The 20641-nt window shown below is 41.1% G+C and overlaps 1 protein-coding gene across 1 annotated transcript in view; it reads right to left on the reverse strand.

Annotated features, from left to right (window-relative positions):
• The window catches only part of Imp (IGF-II mRNA-binding protein), a 275677-nt gene extending 256422 nt beyond the window's left edge, over positions 1 to 19255 (reverse strand). Inside the window, exon 1 of the mRNA XM_080279976.1 lies at positions 19078 to 19255. Within this exon, the coding sequence (XP_080136102.1) occupies positions 19078 to 19255 (178 nt within the window). The remainder of the gene's footprint in view (positions 1 to 19077) is intronic.
• Positions 19256 to 20641: the final 1386 nt, after the last annotated feature.

Raw genomic sequence — 20641 nt, forward strand, 5'->3', positions numbered from 1 at the left:
GAGGGCCGCCTTCGTGTGGTGACACTGATATATAACCTGTTTTCTCGTTCCCTAACACCTCTTCCTTAGCGATTTATTTTGGGTATGGCAGGTTAAGGATAAGGCGATACAGGATGGATTTTTGTGCCACAGACTAGGAGTAAAGAGTAATAGGTATCATAAATCGCTTAGGGAAAAGTGTTAGGGAGATTCCTTAATGGTTATGTCGCTCAGCTCCCTTCCTAACCCCCGAAAGGAAGATAATGAACTGCTTAAGGAAGGTAGTTCCAGCCTACAGTCTACCGCGATTATGAACTTGGCCAAGAAGTAGTAGTAGTAGTAGTAGTAGTAGTAGCAGTAGTAGTAGTAGTAGTAGTAGTAGTAGCAGTGGTAGTAGTAGCAGTAGTAGTAGTAGCAGTGGTAGTAGTAGTAGTAGTAGTAGTAGTAGTAGTAGTAGTAGCAGCAGCAGCAGCAGCAGTAGTAGTAGTAGTAGTAGAAGAAGATGAAGAAGAAGAAGAAGAAGAAGAACAACAACAACAACAACAACAACAACACGTGGCACAGGAGGCTCCTTAAGACCTTTTCCTCAGCGAATTATTTTCCATGTTACACCTACACATTTTCTAGTACGGTACATTACTACACCTCTCTCATACCGACACTGCCTGCATCAATTACACACAAGGGGGTATTGACGTGTCCAGAATAAGTCGGTAAGGGAGAGGAGTTGCGGGAGTCCCATAGCCACTCAAATATGACCCATATAGATAAGGCGATAAGGAAGTCGGTTTTCTTATCACGGCTTTGTTTTTCGGACGGTCAGTAGTTTTAATAGTAACACTCACACTACTATGACTACCCGCAAAGATAAATAAATACATAGAAATAAATAAATAAAATATATGGTAGTAATGGTGATAATATTAATAATACTGGCAATAATGACAATAATAATAATAATAATAATAATAATACCGGTAACATCAATAATAATAATAATAATAATAATAATAATAATAATAATACCGGTAACATCAATAATAATAATAATAATAAAGACTGTCTAACGTTCCCTGGAATAAAACACAAACACAATACAAAAACATAAAAACTACTAAACACGAACACTAAAAAACACACCAAAAAAACACTAACAAAAAAACACCAACTCCTACAAGAACACAAAAGCACTAAACATTAACACAGAGTAGTCCCAATCATGAAAAAATGACTGATGATATTAACGCTCAAATTTTCCTATCGTTCTGCCTAAACTTATCAAAGCCGTCCAGTGCTAAAGGTAGAGACAGCCGCTATGGGACGTTCAGCCGCCGTCTCATCGCCGTAACAGGCCTTTGAGCTTGTGGCGGGTATTTCTCTTACTCTAGGATACAAGGCCACTCTATCAGGTTACCACAGTTACCTATGCGTTACCCTGGTTACTCATACTACCTGCCAACCCGCTAATGATGAGTGCACACCTGAGTCGAATGATGCCACCTGAGCGCACCTGAATATTAACTTCCCCCCTACAGGAATTTTTGGCGAGATTAAATCCAATAAATCGCTCAAGAAACGGCGCTAAGAAGCCTGTGACACTTACACTACGGCAGCGAGGGAGCGGGCGGGGAAGGGGTGTGCGCCCCCCCCCTCCACCATCGATCTCACGGCGGATGGTTTCCTAAATTCCTGATCACCAACAATACTATTATTCTATGTCTCGTTCTGGCCTGGGGTGGAAAAACAGGTAGTGGTGGTGGTGATGATGATGATGATGATGATTATGATGATGATGATGAGGAGGAGGAGGAGGAGGAGGAGGGGGAGGAAGAGGAAAAAGAGGAAGAGGAGGAGGAGGATATGATGATGATGATGACGATGAGGACAATGATGATGATGATGATGATGATGATGATGATGATGATGATGAAGAGGAGGAGGAGGAAGGGAACGAGGAGAAGAAAGAGAAGAAGGGTAAGGATGATATGGAGGAGGACGATGATGATGATGATGATGATGACGATGAGGGGATGAAGTATGACGATGATGATGATAAGAAAATGGAGAAGAAGGGGATGGATGACGATGATGATGACGATGATGATGCTGCCATTGCAATATCCATCTACAGACAGACGCCTCGGGGTGAAGGGGCTACAAACAAACTCCACTAACCCTTTCAGGCCAAGAACGTTGTCTACATTACATTCTGGGTTACCTGTGAAGACTTTATCCAGGTGAGAAAAGACCTCGAGGTGAAGTGGTTAATGACTTACACGTGGGCTAAATGATCTGCTAATTACTCTGGACGCAGCTATACTCATTTCACTGTAACTTGGCCAAAAATTCTCATCCCTCCATCTTGAATGCTGAGATAAGGGACCAGACACTAGGTTATAATGCTAGTCACAAAGAAGTGCTATGGAGAGAGAGAAAGAAAGAGAGAGAGATTCTTGTTTAGGTGGCAGGATATACTATGCTCTTAGCTGCTTATTTCTTTCATTAACTTGTTACATTTACACTTGTAAAAATATACCAGTAATGTGAGTTTTTTAAGCGCGTGACGAGCAAGCGAGCGTTTGTACATAAGTCTAAGCCTAGCATCATAATTTCAACTTGGTGTAAACTTTCAACATTTCTGGTGAGGTGGATGAACAATAACAGAAGAATGAGCTGAAATATTTACTTTCTCATTTTATTTCCCTCTCCCCTCCTCTCCCTCTCTCTCTCTCTCTCTCTCTCTCTCACACACACACACACACACACACACACACACACACACACACACACGCAATCGGCATATGAAAGTGAAAAAACTCACACATGGCATGTGTCACTTTCATGGTGCTTTAAATAGTGTTCATATGGAAGCCCTCGGTACATCCCCATGGAAAGCTGGATTCCAAGGAGGTTTCTTTGGCCTCGTCAGTAAGTATATAGCTAAAAACTAAATATATTAAATGTATCTACTACCTGCTGAAATAATCTCTTCTCTCTGTCACATAGCAGAAAAGATATAAGCCTCTGTAAACCATCGCGGTCGGGCCGGGTCGTGTCGGGCCGGGCCGGGTCGTGTCAGGCCGCTCATTTCTCAACCGAACGTAAACCACTTCGCTCGCTCGCATCGCTCGCTGCGCTAGTAAGAATACATGTAAGTGAAAATAAATCGTATTGATATAGTTGCCGTAACGTTAATCTCCCTTCACATCTGGGTAGGAAACAGAGGAGGGATGATAGTGATGATGATGATGTAGATAATGATGATGATGGTCGTGTGCTATAAATTAACACCTCACACCCAGACCTTCGCAATGACCACCCACGCTCATATGGTTCACCACAAACTCAATTTCACTACACACTACTGCCATTATTTCCATTACCATCACTCCCATTCCCATAATATAAACACTGCAGTGGTGGACCCACGGGGGGAATCCAGCAAGCACATCCCTCTTTATTTTATCTATGGAGAGAGAGAGAGAGAGAGAGAGAGAGAGAGAGAGAGAGCAACAAGTATATAGGATTACCTTTAAAAACCTTCCTCCAAGTATATAGGATTATTAAATGAAAAAATATGATACACATTTGAAAATTCCTTATTAAAAGAATATATGACTGAAAATCAAAATCATATATACTTTGGTTATGCATATTATTTTGTTTATTTATTTTTTGGAGGGAGTTAATGTAACAAAAGAAATACAATGGATTCCCCCTTCTAACAAGCCCTGGATACGCCCCTGAACTGCATACTCCATACATACATACATATATATATATATTAGTTACACCATACAACCACCACTCTCTATCCCTACCCACTGAGCTACCATACAACCATCACTATATATATCCCTACCACACAGCTACCATACAACCATCACTATCCCTACCACACAGCTATCATACAACCATTTACCTATCCCTACCACACTCTACCAGACAACCATCACCATCTACCCCTACCACACAACCATCACCATCTACCCCTACCACACTCTACCACACAATCATCACCCTCTACCCCTACCACACTCTGCCACACAACCATCACCATCTCCTCCTACCACACAACCATCACCATCTACCCCTACCACACAACCATCACCATCTACCCCTACCACACAACCATCACCATCCACCCCTACCACACAACCATCACCATCTACCCCTACCACACAACCATCACCATCCACCCCTACCACACTACCATCACCATCCACCCCTACCACACTACCATCACCATCCACCCCTACCACACAACCATCACCATCTCCTCCTACCACACAACCATAACCATCTACCCCTACCACACACACCACAACTGCTACCCCCTAACCTCCTCCGTGTAACCATAGCAACGGTGGTAGTAGCGGTAGTCTTACATAAACGCAGATACGTAACCCACATAGACCTTGTGATAATCCACCACGAGGAGCACGGATGTGGATGGATAGATGGACGGATCAGGATGGATGAACGGTGGATGACTGGATGTGATACTGACGGCAGGTGGATGCACGGATACCGGTACGTGGATGCAGAAAAATGGATAAGCGGTGGATGGGTGGATAGATGGATGGATGAGGATGGATAGATGGTTGGATAAGGATGGATGAACGGTGGATGAGTGGACTGATGATAATGGCAGGTGGATGGACGGATAGGTGGATGCAGGAATATGGAAGGGCGGTGGATGAATGGATAGATAGATGGATGGGTGAGTGGTGGATGAATGGATAGATGGTTGGATAAGGATGGATAGACGGATGGATGGATGAACGGTGGATGAAAATGGAAAAATGGATGGATGAGAATGGATGGATTGATGGGAGGACGAAATGGATGGATGGATGAATGGATAGATGGATGGAGGACTGGATGAAAGGTGGATGGATGGATACGTAAATGCAGGAAAATGGATGACACGTGGATAAACGGCTGAACGTTTGATGGATGATGGATAGATGAATATGTGGACGGAGGAAAATGAATGACAGGTGGAGGAGTGGATGAACAATGGATAGAAGGAAAAGTGGAAGAAGGAATATGGATGACGGGTGGATGGATGGATAGCTTATACAATACAAAAAGTGGATGGAGGAAAATAAACAGATGGGTGGTTGAATGAACGAACAGTGAATGTATGGATGGATGGAAGGACGGATGGATGGATGGAGGGACGGAAGGATGGATGGATGGATGGATAGAAGAATGGATGGATGGATGGATGGATGGATGGATGGAAGAATGAATGGATGGATGGATAGATGGAAGAATGAATGGATGGATGGATGGAAGAATGAATGAATGAATGAATGGATGGATGGATGGATGGAAGAATGAATGAATGGATGGATGGATGGAAGAATGAATGGATGGATGGATGGATGGATGGAAGGCCTGGGAGTGGATGAAAGTGGCTGCAAAATTATGGAAATGAATGATGGAAAGAGGATAGAATTTAGGATTGATGAACAAGATGACTAAATGCTTGAAGACGAGGACGAAAGAACGAAAATTAATGACAACCAACGAAGATAGATCGATAACGGTGATGGAAATGATGGATGGATAGAAGGATGGATAGATGGATGGACAGATGGATAAAGGTAGTGGAAATTGAGATTGATGGATAGATGAAATGACTGGGAACAGACGAAGATGCTGTGAAGTTTTTGATGGATGGATTGACGGCGTGACTGAGAACAGATGAAGACGATGCAGTAATGTTGATGGATGGATATTTGGACACTGAGAATTGATGAAAAGGATGACAGCAAATTGATGAATGGATCGACTGAGAATAGATGAAGACACTGTAAAGGGCTGAAGATGGATGGATAGATGGAAACTCTGAGAATTGATGAATACGATGACAAGAAAACGAGGGGGATGGATGGATAGATTAAAGGCCTAGGAATGGATGAAGATGCTGTGAACTGATGGAGATGGACAGATAGATAAATGAACTGAGAATGGGTGGATAGATAGATACCGGTAGATGAATTCTGACTGGATAGATACAAAGGTAGATAGTCAAAGGTGAAAGACAAACAAAGGAAGAATAACTGGGGGAAGACCAAGACGGACCTGTGAATGAATTGGCTGAGAGAGAGAGAGAGAGAGAGAGAGAGAGAGAGAGAGAGAGAGAGATGCCTCTTGGAAAATGGATAAATACATAACCGAGGTATGCGTTAATAAATGAAAATGATTTGTTGGTCAATTGTAGAAAATAAACAGAGGGAACAAACTCTATTAAGTTCGTGAAAAAAAAAAAAAAAAAAAAAATTAGGCCTCCACATACTGCGTTATACTGAAGCGATAATTTGTTAAGGATGATACAGCAAATTTAACAGCTATCTTAAAAAAAATAATAATAATTAAAAAAAAATAAAAATCTTCCCCTACACACAACCTATTGGTACGTGTAACCAATATTTATTGCCTATTTGGGGTAAGAACTGCTTAAATTGTAGAGTCATATTGTGTTATTAAATGAACAGCCTCTTAATTCTGCTGATATCTGTAGTAAATATAACTGGGCTATTAACCTAACAGATCATAGACTAAGCTTTATGGATATTAAGCCTACTAATGACACCTACGCTACACACCTACCAAAGAAAATACCTAAGCTTTACAAATATATTACTGTATAGCCCTGGCCCTGAAACCTAAATGGGTCTTTGTACACCTAGGTTTACAGTTATTGCCATAGGGCTAGTGATGACAAATGCAAGTACGGTATATGAAAACTACAAAGCACGCTGAGGAGGAAAAATTACAATGCTTGCTGAGGGGGTCGCTTTAGAATTCAAAATACAAAAGTCAATTAACTGTCTCTGTACTATACTAACAATAACAATGATAGGTGGCCAACAATGCACACCTTGGCAAAGCATACAAACAATTCCTACTGTCTCAGAGTTTAATTATCAAGCCAAATCTGTCCACCTAGGCCTACCGTGAGGAGCCAGGATTCCGGGAGCATGAATTGTGAATGAGTGTATTGTAAGGCCCACTAAAGTTTTTCTTTTTCTTTCTCTTTTTTCTGTACCCTACCTGGTTTTCTCAGTCATTCCCCCTCCACTCCCACCTCACCTATAAATTCAACTTTTTCTTTCTTTCTTTTTTACTGGGCTGGGTCTTGCGCATAAAACATCACTTACCGGTCCTGTCTCATCTAGACAAACTCCATTCTTGTCACTAACTCTTCGCTATTATTCTGTCCACATGTTCATACCACTTCCATGTCTCACTTTATCCACTCCATAGCACCAGCTTTCATCTCCACCTCCCCCTCCTTTTTTTTCCCCATGTCCAAACTTGTATACTGTATTTTCTGCACATGCTTCTCCCATCTATTAAGTCCTACCCTGAGTGCTACTCTTGAGAAACTTTATTATTGACAGATTTCCTCTCTTAATGTCCAATTTTTCACACCCATATTTAACAACATAGGTATTAAACGAACTCACTCCCTCAATGTCTTTTCCACTTCCAAGTCAACCTCCTTTTCCAAACACTATAGTGACTTTGCTTTAACTTGGCCCATATTTTTGGCCCTTTCATATATATTTCTTTCATGTTACTGAATGACAGAATAATGCTGTAGTTCTACATCCTTGCCACAGCATTTCTTCATGACCTGCATTATATTCTAGCAATAAAAGGGTACAGTTAATAAGCCAATCACTCTTCTTTCTTAAAGTGTTCTCTAATATCTCTTCTTCCTTATAATGTTCTCTACCCTCCCATCCACACTTCCATATTTCCCCATTACTACTATTATAATCAGCTTTTTAAGATTCTTCACTTCCTCTTGCTCCTCATTCTTCCTTCTGACTTGACGGTTCAAATAATTCTCTTTTGATGTCCTACATTATGACCTAAAATTAATAACTTCAAACTCTCTCTTGCAGCACTATAACCTTCCCTTTAACAACAACAACTCTCACTCCCTCCATCTATAAACATAATCAAAATTATTTACACTATACTGAAGTTGCTCCTCACTCTCTGCCACAAGTATAACATAATCAGTAGGCAGATAAAGTTACAATTTCCCATGCATATATTACCATCCTGATCCAACCTCCCTCTGGAACCTGATATTATATGATCTCTTATAACACCACCCACATGCATGTTAAGGGTAAGCAGAGTGACATGACAGCCATTTCTCACACCTTCCCTCACTTCAAAGCCATCACTTAACCCCTCGTTTCCCTTTACACAAGCACTTCACTTGTAGAAGGCTTTTGCTCTCTGTAAAAGCCTCCCTCCCACTCCATATAATTTTAGCACCAGCAATATGGCATCCTCATTAACCCTGTCATGAGCTTTCTGCGTCTGGCTATAGGTAGACAGATGGATAGATAGATTGACAGATGAGATTTCTTCAAGTTCAAGAAGGAAGCATAGTGAACTTTCTTCCTTTTTCTTTTTACTCTCTCTCTCTCTCTCTCTTTTATTTGTGTGTGGGGGGGGGGAGGAGGAGTCCAATCTTTCTTACCAAACTGTCTCAGGGTTAATAATCTGATCCACACAACCTCCTCTCCTAAAACTCTCTCCTGTGATCTTACCAAAAATATGTCTGCATCAATAAACCTGCACAAAATAAGTGATGAATAGGAAAGATGAGGATAAAAAAAAAAAAAAACTGCACATTCTCACACATTCACAGATGTTCATGGTTTCACATTTACCAGTTACAAAATAGGGAAAAAAGAAACGGTTCATGTTAATAAAAGTTGTGGAAACCAATATAACAACACCATAGTACTCTGAAATGGTATAATCCTTTAATTAATCCTTGCACTTCATCAGCAATACAAAGTTCAATAAAATGGGGATATCTTCACCCTTCTATATTAATAAACTTTGTCAAAAATGCTGTCATTATACTTAAAAAATTTATACATGTCTACAGTGTCCCCTCCTACAATATCCTACTGTCAGCATCATGCCATCATCCTCCTTTAAATACTACAGGTAATTGTTCATTTCTCTCTCACTTTAATTCCTACTAATTACTGTATCCGCTCTGTCACTAGATGCCTTTAATACCTATGCAACTGAAATAACCTAAAGCTATAAGTTTGTCTACATCTATCTATCTTTTAAGTTTGTCTGATTTGAAATTTCCTACCCTGTGATCCTTTCTCCATGTAACAAAATTGATTTCCTGTCAACAAATGTACTTTTATCTAATACTGTACAAAATTGATTTCCTGTCAACAAATTTACTTTGATCTAAAACTGTACAAAATTGATTTCCTGTCAACAAATTTACTTTTATCTAATACTGTACAAAATTGATTTCCTCTCAACAAATTTACTTTTATCTAAAACTGTACATTTTCATAACCACTGTCCTACCAATTTTATTTACAGCCAATACTGCCTATTTCTGAATTCAACTACTGTATATTAAGAGTCCCATCACTTCTGTTTTTATGGTCAAACTGAAACATAAAAGTAATCAAAAAAATCAACAAACTACTACTTGCCATTCACTTATTCTTGATTCTAATAATGATCTTTAAAACAACAGCCATTCTGACCCCTTTTTCAAGCTGCAAAAATTGTCACATTCCTTATACTTTATCATATTCAACAACTTCCAAACAATGTATTCTAAAACTGAAATAAAACTATAATCATCTATCTAAACTTCTGGAAAAAATTAACAGAAAAGAGCATACTGCAAAACAATTTCAGTATTTAAAACAGTTGCAGACATACAGCGCTGCGGCATCAGTTTTATATATATTCACTTTACGCAACAATAACCTTTTACTGCAACTGCTATCACGGTGAGCAATTAAAGTTTCAATTTTACACACGCACAACTGTTAATGGTCAAAAAATAAAAACAGCCAAAGCAGGAAACAGGAAGTACCGGTCCTGCCCAAATATTGCTATCCGCAGACACTATTTTATTTCTATTTATTTTCATTCTTTTTTTAAGGCAGGTACTGCATAACAATGTTCTGTGTGGATGTTCACAATGAGTACCACACACTTAGCAAAACACATGAAATTGTCTGGATTTATCAGTGAGATTTAATAAAAATCAACGGGGCGCTGTACGTTTAACCATAAGTTTACACATAACAATTCCATGCTATGTGTACTGTTTTCACAATTAGAAAAAAGAAAAAAAGGCTTACACATCCACACACAATGTAGAGATATTGAAATCTTTCTCAAAATAAAACATGGCCTAAACTAAATGATATGATCCCCCCAGTAAAGATCTAATTGTATTCTAGAAAGGTATAATTAAATATTCATAATCATAAAAACTGCAATAATTATTACCCCAATTAATCAGTGTCTTGCACCATATAGGACAATACTGAAGGGAACTGGAGACTGACAGTACAATATATTAAAGTTTTCAATTACCCTAACATTCTAGAAGCAAAAATAATTCTCATTAGCATCCAACAAGTGTCATCTTAAGCGCAGTGCAGTTTATACCTAGTGTTTGATGAGTCCCATATGCATACACACTACCTGCAGAGAGAGATATTGGTATAGATTCTTATAATATCAAAGGAATAAATCACAAACAAGCGCAAACCGGGAGACTGCAGCAAAATGCCCAAAAACCACCACTACATAAACATCGTGTGCCAAGAAAAATTGATATAGACTGTAAGTATGAACAATAAAAAGAAAAATATTACCTGCAGAACGAATTGATACTGCAGGAGCTACTAAACAACTAACGCAGACTCTCAAGACCTCCATGTGGTGAGGGGAAACACTGAACACGTGCAACTGACACTGTACAAACTGGATTATTAAGCACCACAGCAAGTAATTCACTACTGTATTTTACTGCTAAAAAAGAAGTTCACTATTGTTTTTTTCTGTTTCAACCAAAAAAAAAAAAAAAAATCACTGCTGTATATTTCTGTTTCAACAAAAAAATCACGATATTCCTCTGTTCCAGCCCAACAACTTGACTGCTGTTATTGTTTCAACTTAGGAAATTCATTGTTGATTTCAATTTTTGTCTCACCACGAAATTCAAGACGGTATTATTCCATTTCAACAGAAGAAATTCACTACTGTATTTTCCTGTAATTTTTTTTTTATTTTTTTTATTGGACATTCACAACTATTTTTTTTCGCCAAGAAGCACGTCTGCAACATTGAGGGCACAAGTAAATACGGAAGCCAAGAAACCACAAATCACAATGAGAAACAGACTATATCCTTTTATATATATATAGAGAGAGAGAGAGCTAGTAAGTTTGCAAACATGGGCAATGATTTCACAGATATGGCATAAAGTGCATTGAATATCTAATAAAAGAAATGGTGTATACCGCAAGAGGCTTTTTTTTTTTTCTTTTTTTTCCAGAAGTGGAACTCGGCTATGTTGTGTACAAGCTTTTTTTTTCTTTTTTCCCCTTTATAATTTGGTGTACTGTCCCTGAATGATGGGATGCATGTGTAGATTTACAATATTATACTATATATTCTGATGATATTTATGGAACTACATGGGGAATAATATAAGCCCCCTGCCCCTCCTTCCCCCAAGGTAGCCATTCCACTGCCAACTGATGATGGATGGTGATGATGTAATGGATCTGTGGTGTACACAACAACAACAACTAACTTGCCAGGCCACTACTCATGCCCATGGTAAACAAGAACCAACATAAATACCACCACAAGTTGTTGACATAGGGACAGGTGTAGTTCTTTCTCATCTCCTTTGTAATTTCTGTACCTGCCTCATGTGGTGTAATATATTCTTCCGCTGTCGTTACAAGTGTTTTTATTTTTTACTTGAGTGTTTTTAGCAATTACAAGCACGTGAAGGTGGTAGGTGGTGGTGACCATCATCCACTCACTAGATGTAGTGCTGCCTCTTTCTTCCTTCCCCTTTCTCATTCTGTGTCTGATCTCCTCTCTTCCTACACCTCCCTTTCCTTTCTGTTATTTTTTTATTACTCTTCTTTCTACTTCAGAGGGCTCTACAGTGAGTGACAAACCTAATGGTTTCCTGCAACCAAGGAAACCATTTACAACGCTGGGTGGTAACCATATAATCAATTACAGAGTGAAGTGGCACCTGCTATGGTGTCCCTGATAACTGTGTGGAAAGTTGCAATGTGGCGTCCACCCAGGAACCAAACCTCCACACTATTCCCCACGCCTCACTGATGCAAGGCACTGCCAGCCATAAAGGAACACTGGTTCACTGCATGGGGCGTTCCTTGCCCATGGCTGATGGGTCTGCTCAGTCAGACAGACTGGTGTTCATGATCAACAACATACATGTGATAAGTGATTCCGAACAAGGCCAAGAGTTGTGTAGCACCAAACAACTATACAATTGGTGGCAAATACAGCATAACCTTTGCAACATCTGAGGTACTGCAAAGACTGTCTTGTGGCTGATGCAACATTATTCCATTCAGCTGATGCAAACCCAGAGGCACTAGGCGTAACACAAAGCAACACTGTGTACTTTCAAACACTATAATGACAAACTATGGGGATACCTTTGTGATACAATATAGAGAAAACTTTAGGGATAAAAATGGGGATAAATTTGTGATACACACTTAACCTGTTGCAGGCCAGTGCAACAGCAGCCATGACAAATTTTCAAGACTGTTCTGTAACAGGATTTCAGATCAGGAGCATGCACTGAACTTCCATATTTCACACACAAGACTCTTGGACTATTGGTTTTTTAAATATATTATATATGCATAATCCTACACTGGACTCCCTGATGATAATACCTTTTGGTTGATGGTAAAACAAATTTTGAGAGTTCTCCAGCTACTGCAAGAGGGTTGTTATGATTTTATTCCTGCCATTTAATTCCATTATAAACTGATTTAATTAAATTTAGAATTATGGAAACTGAAATAACTACAGTATGTATACATTGACTCATCACCACCCATGATGTGGACCATTCAGTGGGCACACTCAAAGTACATTGTTGATTCTATTCACCTCAAGCCAGTCATTCATGATGTGAGATGATAAAAACCCCATGCAATAATCCCTACATCTCCCATAAATATATTTTCCACACACATAGTGACCCAAGATTCTTCATGTACTCCTAAAGAAATACTTTAGAACTGACAGAAAATTATTTTAATCCAGCTCAGAGAAGCACCCCCCCTTAAACAGATTAAAAGCTACCCAGTTAAGCCCTGAAGGATGGTTATGCGGACTTAAAGATGTTATTCTGCTGCCCACTGCCACACTTTTCTATTTAAGAGAGTGAGGCACCAGCAAGAATTATGTCAAAAGTGAGTAACTCTTCTCTGGAACTGTAATAACTTTCTGCAAACTTCACTTCTGCCATTGTGAAAGGTGTGAATTTTAGCAAACTGCATGCTAAAAGTTTTCACTCAACCTGGTATTTTTGGGAAATCTCAAAAGTATCCGGCTACTCTGATATGAGAGATTTTAAATGAGGTTCAGGCATACATCTGCAGGGCCAATGTACAGTATTGATATTAAGCTCTCTAAATCATGTTATGTTGTAGGAGCAGAGTGAATTAATCTATATTGGGCAATTTTCTTTATCCAGATCATGGCAAAGGAAACAGTGGTAGTGGGACAAATGGGGACAGTAGGATGATTGAAAAATGTGATGCAGAAAACAGGAATATGAAGTATGAAAAATGGGGAGAGAAGAATGAAGGAAAAGTGAGAAACAATGCAAGAATATGAAGAACTGAAGCCAGTAAATTTAGATACATTATTCTGGTAAAATTAAGTGATTAGAAATTGAGATATATTATTCTGGTAAAATTATGTGATTAGAATAGAGAAGTAAATGCAAGACATGATTACTGAATGCATGAAAACTAACAATATATAACAGATGACAACACAGTACTTCTTACAACAACAAAATTCCTTTCCTATAAAACACTGCTTATATGTTTTGGAAAGTACCAGCCAGAGCAAATTATACAGCAATGCAATTAGTTTCTTCTCACTAATAATGAAGCCAGGAAGAATATAGAACAGTACCAAAATAATTAGAAGACTGCATTTAACGCATGGCTGGGTATTAACAGCAAATAACCTTATCACTCAACTAAGAAATTAATTTTGGATATTTGGCAGACAGCTCATGAATAAAAATAAGAGCAAACACTGATACAATAAACTGCAGTAATTAAAGCCTAAGGTAATGACAATACTGTGAGACAACTGTTGATGGTTATGTGTCTGAATTGCATTAACTTTGTTGACAAACCACCCAGCAATTCAACAACTGCATCAACAAACCATCATTGACTTGTGTATCATTTTTAATTTTCATCTTGTCACAAAAATCCATACAGCAGAGGGATAGAAATGTCATTACTTTTAACTACCATAGCATAACAAATTAGTTCAGAAGTATACTTTTAGGAATAAACACTATGCATGGTTATCTGCACATTGTCCATGTTGTACTAAGGATTCTTTTCTGAATTTAATAATATTTAGTTGTGAATGCATAATGCTATTACAGTTCAATACTGTTTGGCAATCTTTCTGTGTCTCCTTCTTCTAATATCAGCCTTTTATCAACCACTATTAATCAACAACAATTTTATAACAAAAATTTCTTATGAGGGAACATTCTGTATCAATCACTCTTCCTCTGAACCATGAGTTAACATTCTTTACTCCCTCAGAGCAAAACACTTTATCAAATACTTTTACTCTGAACACAGTCATTAGCAGCTCCTGTCAACAAAATATTTACATGTCATCCTCCTAATAATTTTCATAAACAATTTTTTGGGGGGGACAATTTGAAATAACTCCCTTTCTTTCTAAATTCATGTTTATAGAAAGACAAGGGATGGTTACAAGTGTCTGTCAAATGAAATGGTTTGAATAAAATGTTGAATCAGAAGAGCAGGAGGATTAAACATTTTTTACTCAAAGAAAGAATGAATAACAATGTGCTCAGAATAAGAGTATTTGTTAAACTATATTTATTCAGAGATGTAAAGTGCTGGCTGGATGATAGTAGTTGGTATTAAGCGTTAGGGCAAAGAGTGAGCAGTTGATAAAAATTGTTCCTGTACTTAACAACGTAACATCCACTGACTAGCATGAACATAGTTTTTCACACCCCTACCCCTTGGCTTAGCATGTCACAGCACCTCTATTCTAAGCTGAGAATTCACAGCAGTCACTGTCTCTTTAACATGTATGGTATTTCCCTAGACAATGGCAGTCAGACCAACATGAAGCGGAGAGGCTGTGTAGTTATGGCGGTGACTTGTATAGAGAGGAAGTGATTGTGGTTCTATGATGTGTATGGTAATGACTACAGCTGAGGGAAGAGGATGTGGCTGACATTGTGGTAGTTGTGGTGGAGGATGGTGGTGTGTATGGTAGAGGTAACTGGGGTAGTGGATGGTAGTGTTGGTAGATGAGGTGGAGAGGATGGTGATGTGTATGGTAGTGTATGGTGGAGGAGGTAATTGGGGTAGTGGATGATAGTGTTGGTAGATGAGGTGGAGAGGATGGTGGTGTGTGGTAGAGGGGGAAACTGAGATGGTGGTGGTGGTAGATGAGGTGGAGAGAGGATGGTGGTGCTTGTGGTAGTGGTGGTAGGTGAAGGAGAGGAATGTGATGTTGATGGTTATGGTGGTAAATGAGATGAAGGAAAGATGGTGATGTTGGTGGTAATGGTTGTCGTTGAGATGAGGATGGTTGATGATGGTAATGGTGGTAGTTGAGATGAAGGATGAATGATGTTGATGGTAATGATGGTAGGTGAGATTAGGGAAGGACGGTGATGGTAATGGTGATAACTGAGATAAAGGAGAGATGGTGATGGTGATGGTAGTTGTGGTGGAGAGAGGATGGTGGTAGGTGAGGCTGGGGATGGTGGTAGTTGAGATAGAGAATGGTGGTAGTTTAGAAGAGAGAACGGTATCTTCATGGTAATGGTGGTACTGGCAGCTGAAGAAGAGAATGATGGTTCTGATGATGTATGGTAGTTGAGGTTGAGGATGGTAGTGCTAATGGTAGCTAAGAAGAGAGGATGGTGGTTTACTGTGACTGAGGAAGAGTGACGATGGTAGTCCTTATGGGGGTAAAGGCTGACTGTATTCATGGTAGTGATGGTAGATGTAGTAAGAGGCTGTTTTGTGTATGGTAATGGTGACAGATGAGATGGTGAAACAAAAGATGATCTGATGTGGTGAGAAGTGTGATGAGTGGTGGTGAGGGTGGTGATGGTGATGGTACTGATGGTGGTGGTAATGGGAGGGATGGTAAATGGGTGGTGGTGATGGGAATGGTGGTGGTGATGATGGTACGGATGGTGGTGGTGGTGATGGGAGGGGTGGTAAATGGGTGGTGGTGGTGGTGATGACACTGATGGTGGTGTTGATAGGAGGGGTGGTAAATGGATGGTGGTGACAGGAATGGTGGTGGTGATGGGAGGGGTGTTAAATGGGTGGTGGTGATGGGAATGATGGTGGTGGTGATCATGACACTGATGGTGGTAGTGGTGATGGGAGGGGTGGTAAATGGGTGGTGGTGATGGGAATGATGGTGGTGATGATGACACTGATGATGGTGGTGTGATGATGATGACACTGATGGTGGTGGTGATGGGAGGGATGGTAAATGGTAGGTGGTGACGATAGTACTGATGGTGGTGGTGATGGGAGGGGTGGTGATGGTGGTGTATGTGATTGTGGTAAGTGGTAAATGTCGGGCCAATTAAGTCATTAGAGGTGGTTGTGGTTTGCAGAGCTGGGAGGTGTAAATGTCAAAGCAGATGTGGCCAAACAGTACATAAATGCATTCCAATCTTGTCACAAATGTACACCCATTACTGTACACATGTGGCAGCTGTAATGACCTGAGAGTAACAAGTGAATAACAAGATGAAACTAGCAAAATAACAGACAATAACAGCATCAACAACCACAGAAAGGGTGTAAGAGGTGGTATTAAATGACAATGCCTTAAAACAATCACCAAAGCTACTGTAAATAATGCAGCATGATTTTAGCTCTCTGATAGTGCTGGGGAGATTATAAGCTGTATATTAATAGTAGATGTCTGAGATGAATGGCTTGTGAGGCAATGTGAAGGAGTAACATGAAGCCCAATTGCCCTTGCCAAAGTTAGTGCTTCCTCGAATGTGTGTTGGGGTAGTAATGAGTTTGGTGTTGATGGAAATAATAGGGTACAATCAAGAATAACTATCTCTGTGATGAAATTATTGCTTCCCCAATTGGTATTTGCACCTGCAGTGATGGCTAAGGAATGATATATGAGCTACAGTGATGAGACGTACTTTGGATGTGTTGTGGAAATGTTTAGAATGAGTATGACACAAGCATTATGGTAAGCCCAGTAATGTAAAATATGGAACTAGTGGACGAATTAGCGTAAGGGAGTTTGTTTCCTCTCCTTGAACCATTAATGTTGGAAATGACAACAGTGGTGGTATTAGGTGTGAAGGGAAAGATGCAATAGGAAGGGTGTTGGCAGATGCAATAATAATAGTCCCATCTCTCATCAGCCAGGCTATGTTTATGGCAGACAATGGTGACATGCGAAGGTAGTTGTACTGCTGCAATTATAGGACTGAATACAGGCATCTACTGCAGTACTGATGAAAGTGGCTGTAGTGGATTATCTTCAGTAGTACATGGGGCAATCAGTAGTATCAGAAGTCCACACCTGAGTTGTAAAGGTAGAAGCAGCGCCAGGATACCAGACTACAGCAATAATAAGACTAATGATATGGCTGGCAGCTGTGATCCGTGGTAGGGCAAACGATACAAGAAGCAGCAAATATCTTGGGTAGATTTTGCAGGGATACTGATGGAGGTTCTGGGTACCCTCAGTAACGGTATAAACAGTTGCGGTAGTGTTGGAGGAGGAGGAGGAGGAGGAGGAGGAGGTAGGCATAGAGTGAGGGCGTCAGTGCTACCAACCCTCCCGATCACCCAGGCCAGCCCGGCGCCTTATCACGTGGTGCACTTTTAGGCCTAGCACTCTTGCCGGCTCCACAGTTCATTCCTCCCTAGCCCCCTACCCTCCTGGCCTAGCCCGGACTGGTGCCACAACTGGAGGCCAGGGATGCTGCGGATGGGCACGCCAGCCTACTGTAATTACCATTCACGGAGGCGATCAATTCTACTATTGATTCCTCCCCGCCACCAGCCTACCCACCACGGCAGGATGTACAGAAGAAAGGAAAGGAAAAAAGGTTCACTTCCTATATAATTTACTATTTAGGCGAAGCTTGGGTACTAATTAGGCCTACACCGCAACGACCACATTTGTACAAACCCAAATCAATAGGCATACTTTTCCTCGCCTTATGTAACTACTTGTCAACATTATCCCGACAGCTGCTACACATCTGACTGCTCTGTGCTTGCAATATCATGTAAAACTGTATAAAGCCATGCTAGATGGAAAAATAGGGAAATATACATGAGAAGCAATACAGTTCACGGAGTTGGTAGGCCCACGCCGGCTCCACGCAGTGAGGAAAGCCGGTGGGTCTAGGCCTGCCTGCTTGCGGCTGTCATGCGCGGGTGGGTTACGCCCTACTGGCTACTCCTCTAAAATCGCTCCTACTGCCTTCAATATGCCTCGCGCTATTGTGCTACCTATACAGAGCCAATAAGGTCATTATTATACATTACCTGGCAATCAGTGAACTTTCAAAACTACCTATATCAAGACTAAAAAGCAAAGTTTAATTTCCACTCGAACGCACGCCTCCGCGCACAGCCGCCCGGTAGGCCTAACGTCTCGGCTCGTATTTTCCCGCTTGCCAAGCCTACAGCAGCATGTTCTGCCACAACACTACCTCTACACAATCACTGAACACTCATGCACGTCTGGAACACCTCAAAATATCCTAAAATCAGAGATATCCGCAATGTTTACACTGGAGGCCCGCCCCTTTAGGAGGAGGCCATATTGGAATCGGCCCGCTGTTACCCCCTCCCCGGGTCTATTCTCTTGGCTCACGCTGACGGTACGAGTCTTTCGCAGATTCTAACACACAGGCAAGGGTCTACAGCTACTCCTACATACCGTTCAGCTCCTGGATGGCCCTGTCGATCCCTGACTGGTCCTGGCAGTCGACGAAAGCGTAACCCCCACGTTTGACAAGCACATTAGTAGCGTTCACTCCCTGCTCGGAGAATAATTGCCGTAATGTCCCTTCGTTCACGTCTGTCGGCAAGTTCCCAACGTACAATTTTGACATCATTTTGACCGAACTGTTCTGCCGCTGCACCGGTTAATGGTTGCACTGTTTTGGGTCTATTGCAAGGTGAGGAAAGGTCAAGTTAGGACTGAGTAGTGTTGTCGGTACTCACTTCTTTCCTCTCCCTGCTTGCCGGCTGGGGCTGACTTATCACGTGGGCGGGGCTGGGGGAGGACCTGGGCGGGGCTACGAGCCAGCTGGGAGGCGGGGCTTAACACCGGTCCGCCACTCTGACTGGTCACCTACTCCTGCCTTGACTCCCATTGGTCACTTGTCCCGCCAGCTTGTCCGGATCGTGGCCAATAGCGGTGGTAAACAGTCGTCCACGTGACCAGCGGTGAATTACTGGCCTAGTCCTCATTGGCGAGAGAGCCTCGAAAATAGTAAAAAATGACGAGATTCGGAGCGAACGCGGCGGCCTACCTACGCCTACCGGCCTATAGGCCTTAGTAATAATTCAGTAAGTGTTGGGGAGTGAACAGAAGTTACAAAAAAACAGCTGAAACGGCCTGAAACGATATCAAAACAAGGCGTCTGAAACCAGCCCTACACAAACACAAAACTAGAGGCCCAAAACCTCTGAAGAAGGCCGGGTGTCATTAGTAGCAGACTATCAAAAGGCGATCAATAGTTGCGTCAATACCTAATCTTGACCTGTTGACCCGATTTGTGGTGGAGGTCGGGTCAAGGGGCAAAGTGAAATGATAAGACCTGTTAAGCTGCCATCCACCTGCCTCATCCTCTCAGTGCATCCACATAATTCTGATCCACACCTTATCCACCAAGTTGATTCAACCACATCCACACCTCTGATCCACCAGGCACCACATCCACGGCACACCACACATCCACATTTCTTATCCACCACACCACATCCATCAGACAACACCACAGCACTTCCACATCTCTGATCCACCACATCACATCCACAACACACCACATTCAACACATATCCACACTTCTGATCCACACCCATGAATTACACCACATCCACACCTATTATTCACCATACCACTTCCACTACACATCCACACTCATGATTCACCACACCACATCCACACCTATTATTCACCTTATTCACCATACCACATCCACACCCATGATTCACCACACTACATCCACACCTATGATCCACCACACTAAATCCACACTTATGATTCACCACATCCACACCCACACCACTTGATTTACTGCACCACATCCACACCTCTGGTTCACCACACCATACTACACCTATCATTTAAAATTACATCCACACCTCTCATTCAACACAACACATCCACATTATTTCATCCACCACATCACATCCACATCTCTCATCCACCACACCATATGCACACCTCTCATTCACCACAGCACATGCACACCTCCCATCCACCACACCACATC

The sequence above is a fragment of the Coenobita brevimanus genome, chromosome 82 (assembly GCF_032717465.1).
Source record: "Coenobita brevimanus isolate Jiangsu-jjx chromosome 82, ASM3271746v2, whole genome shotgun sequence".
In the NCBI taxonomy this organism is placed as follows: Eukaryota; Metazoa; Arthropoda; class Malacostraca; order Decapoda; family Coenobitidae; genus Coenobita; species Coenobita brevimanus.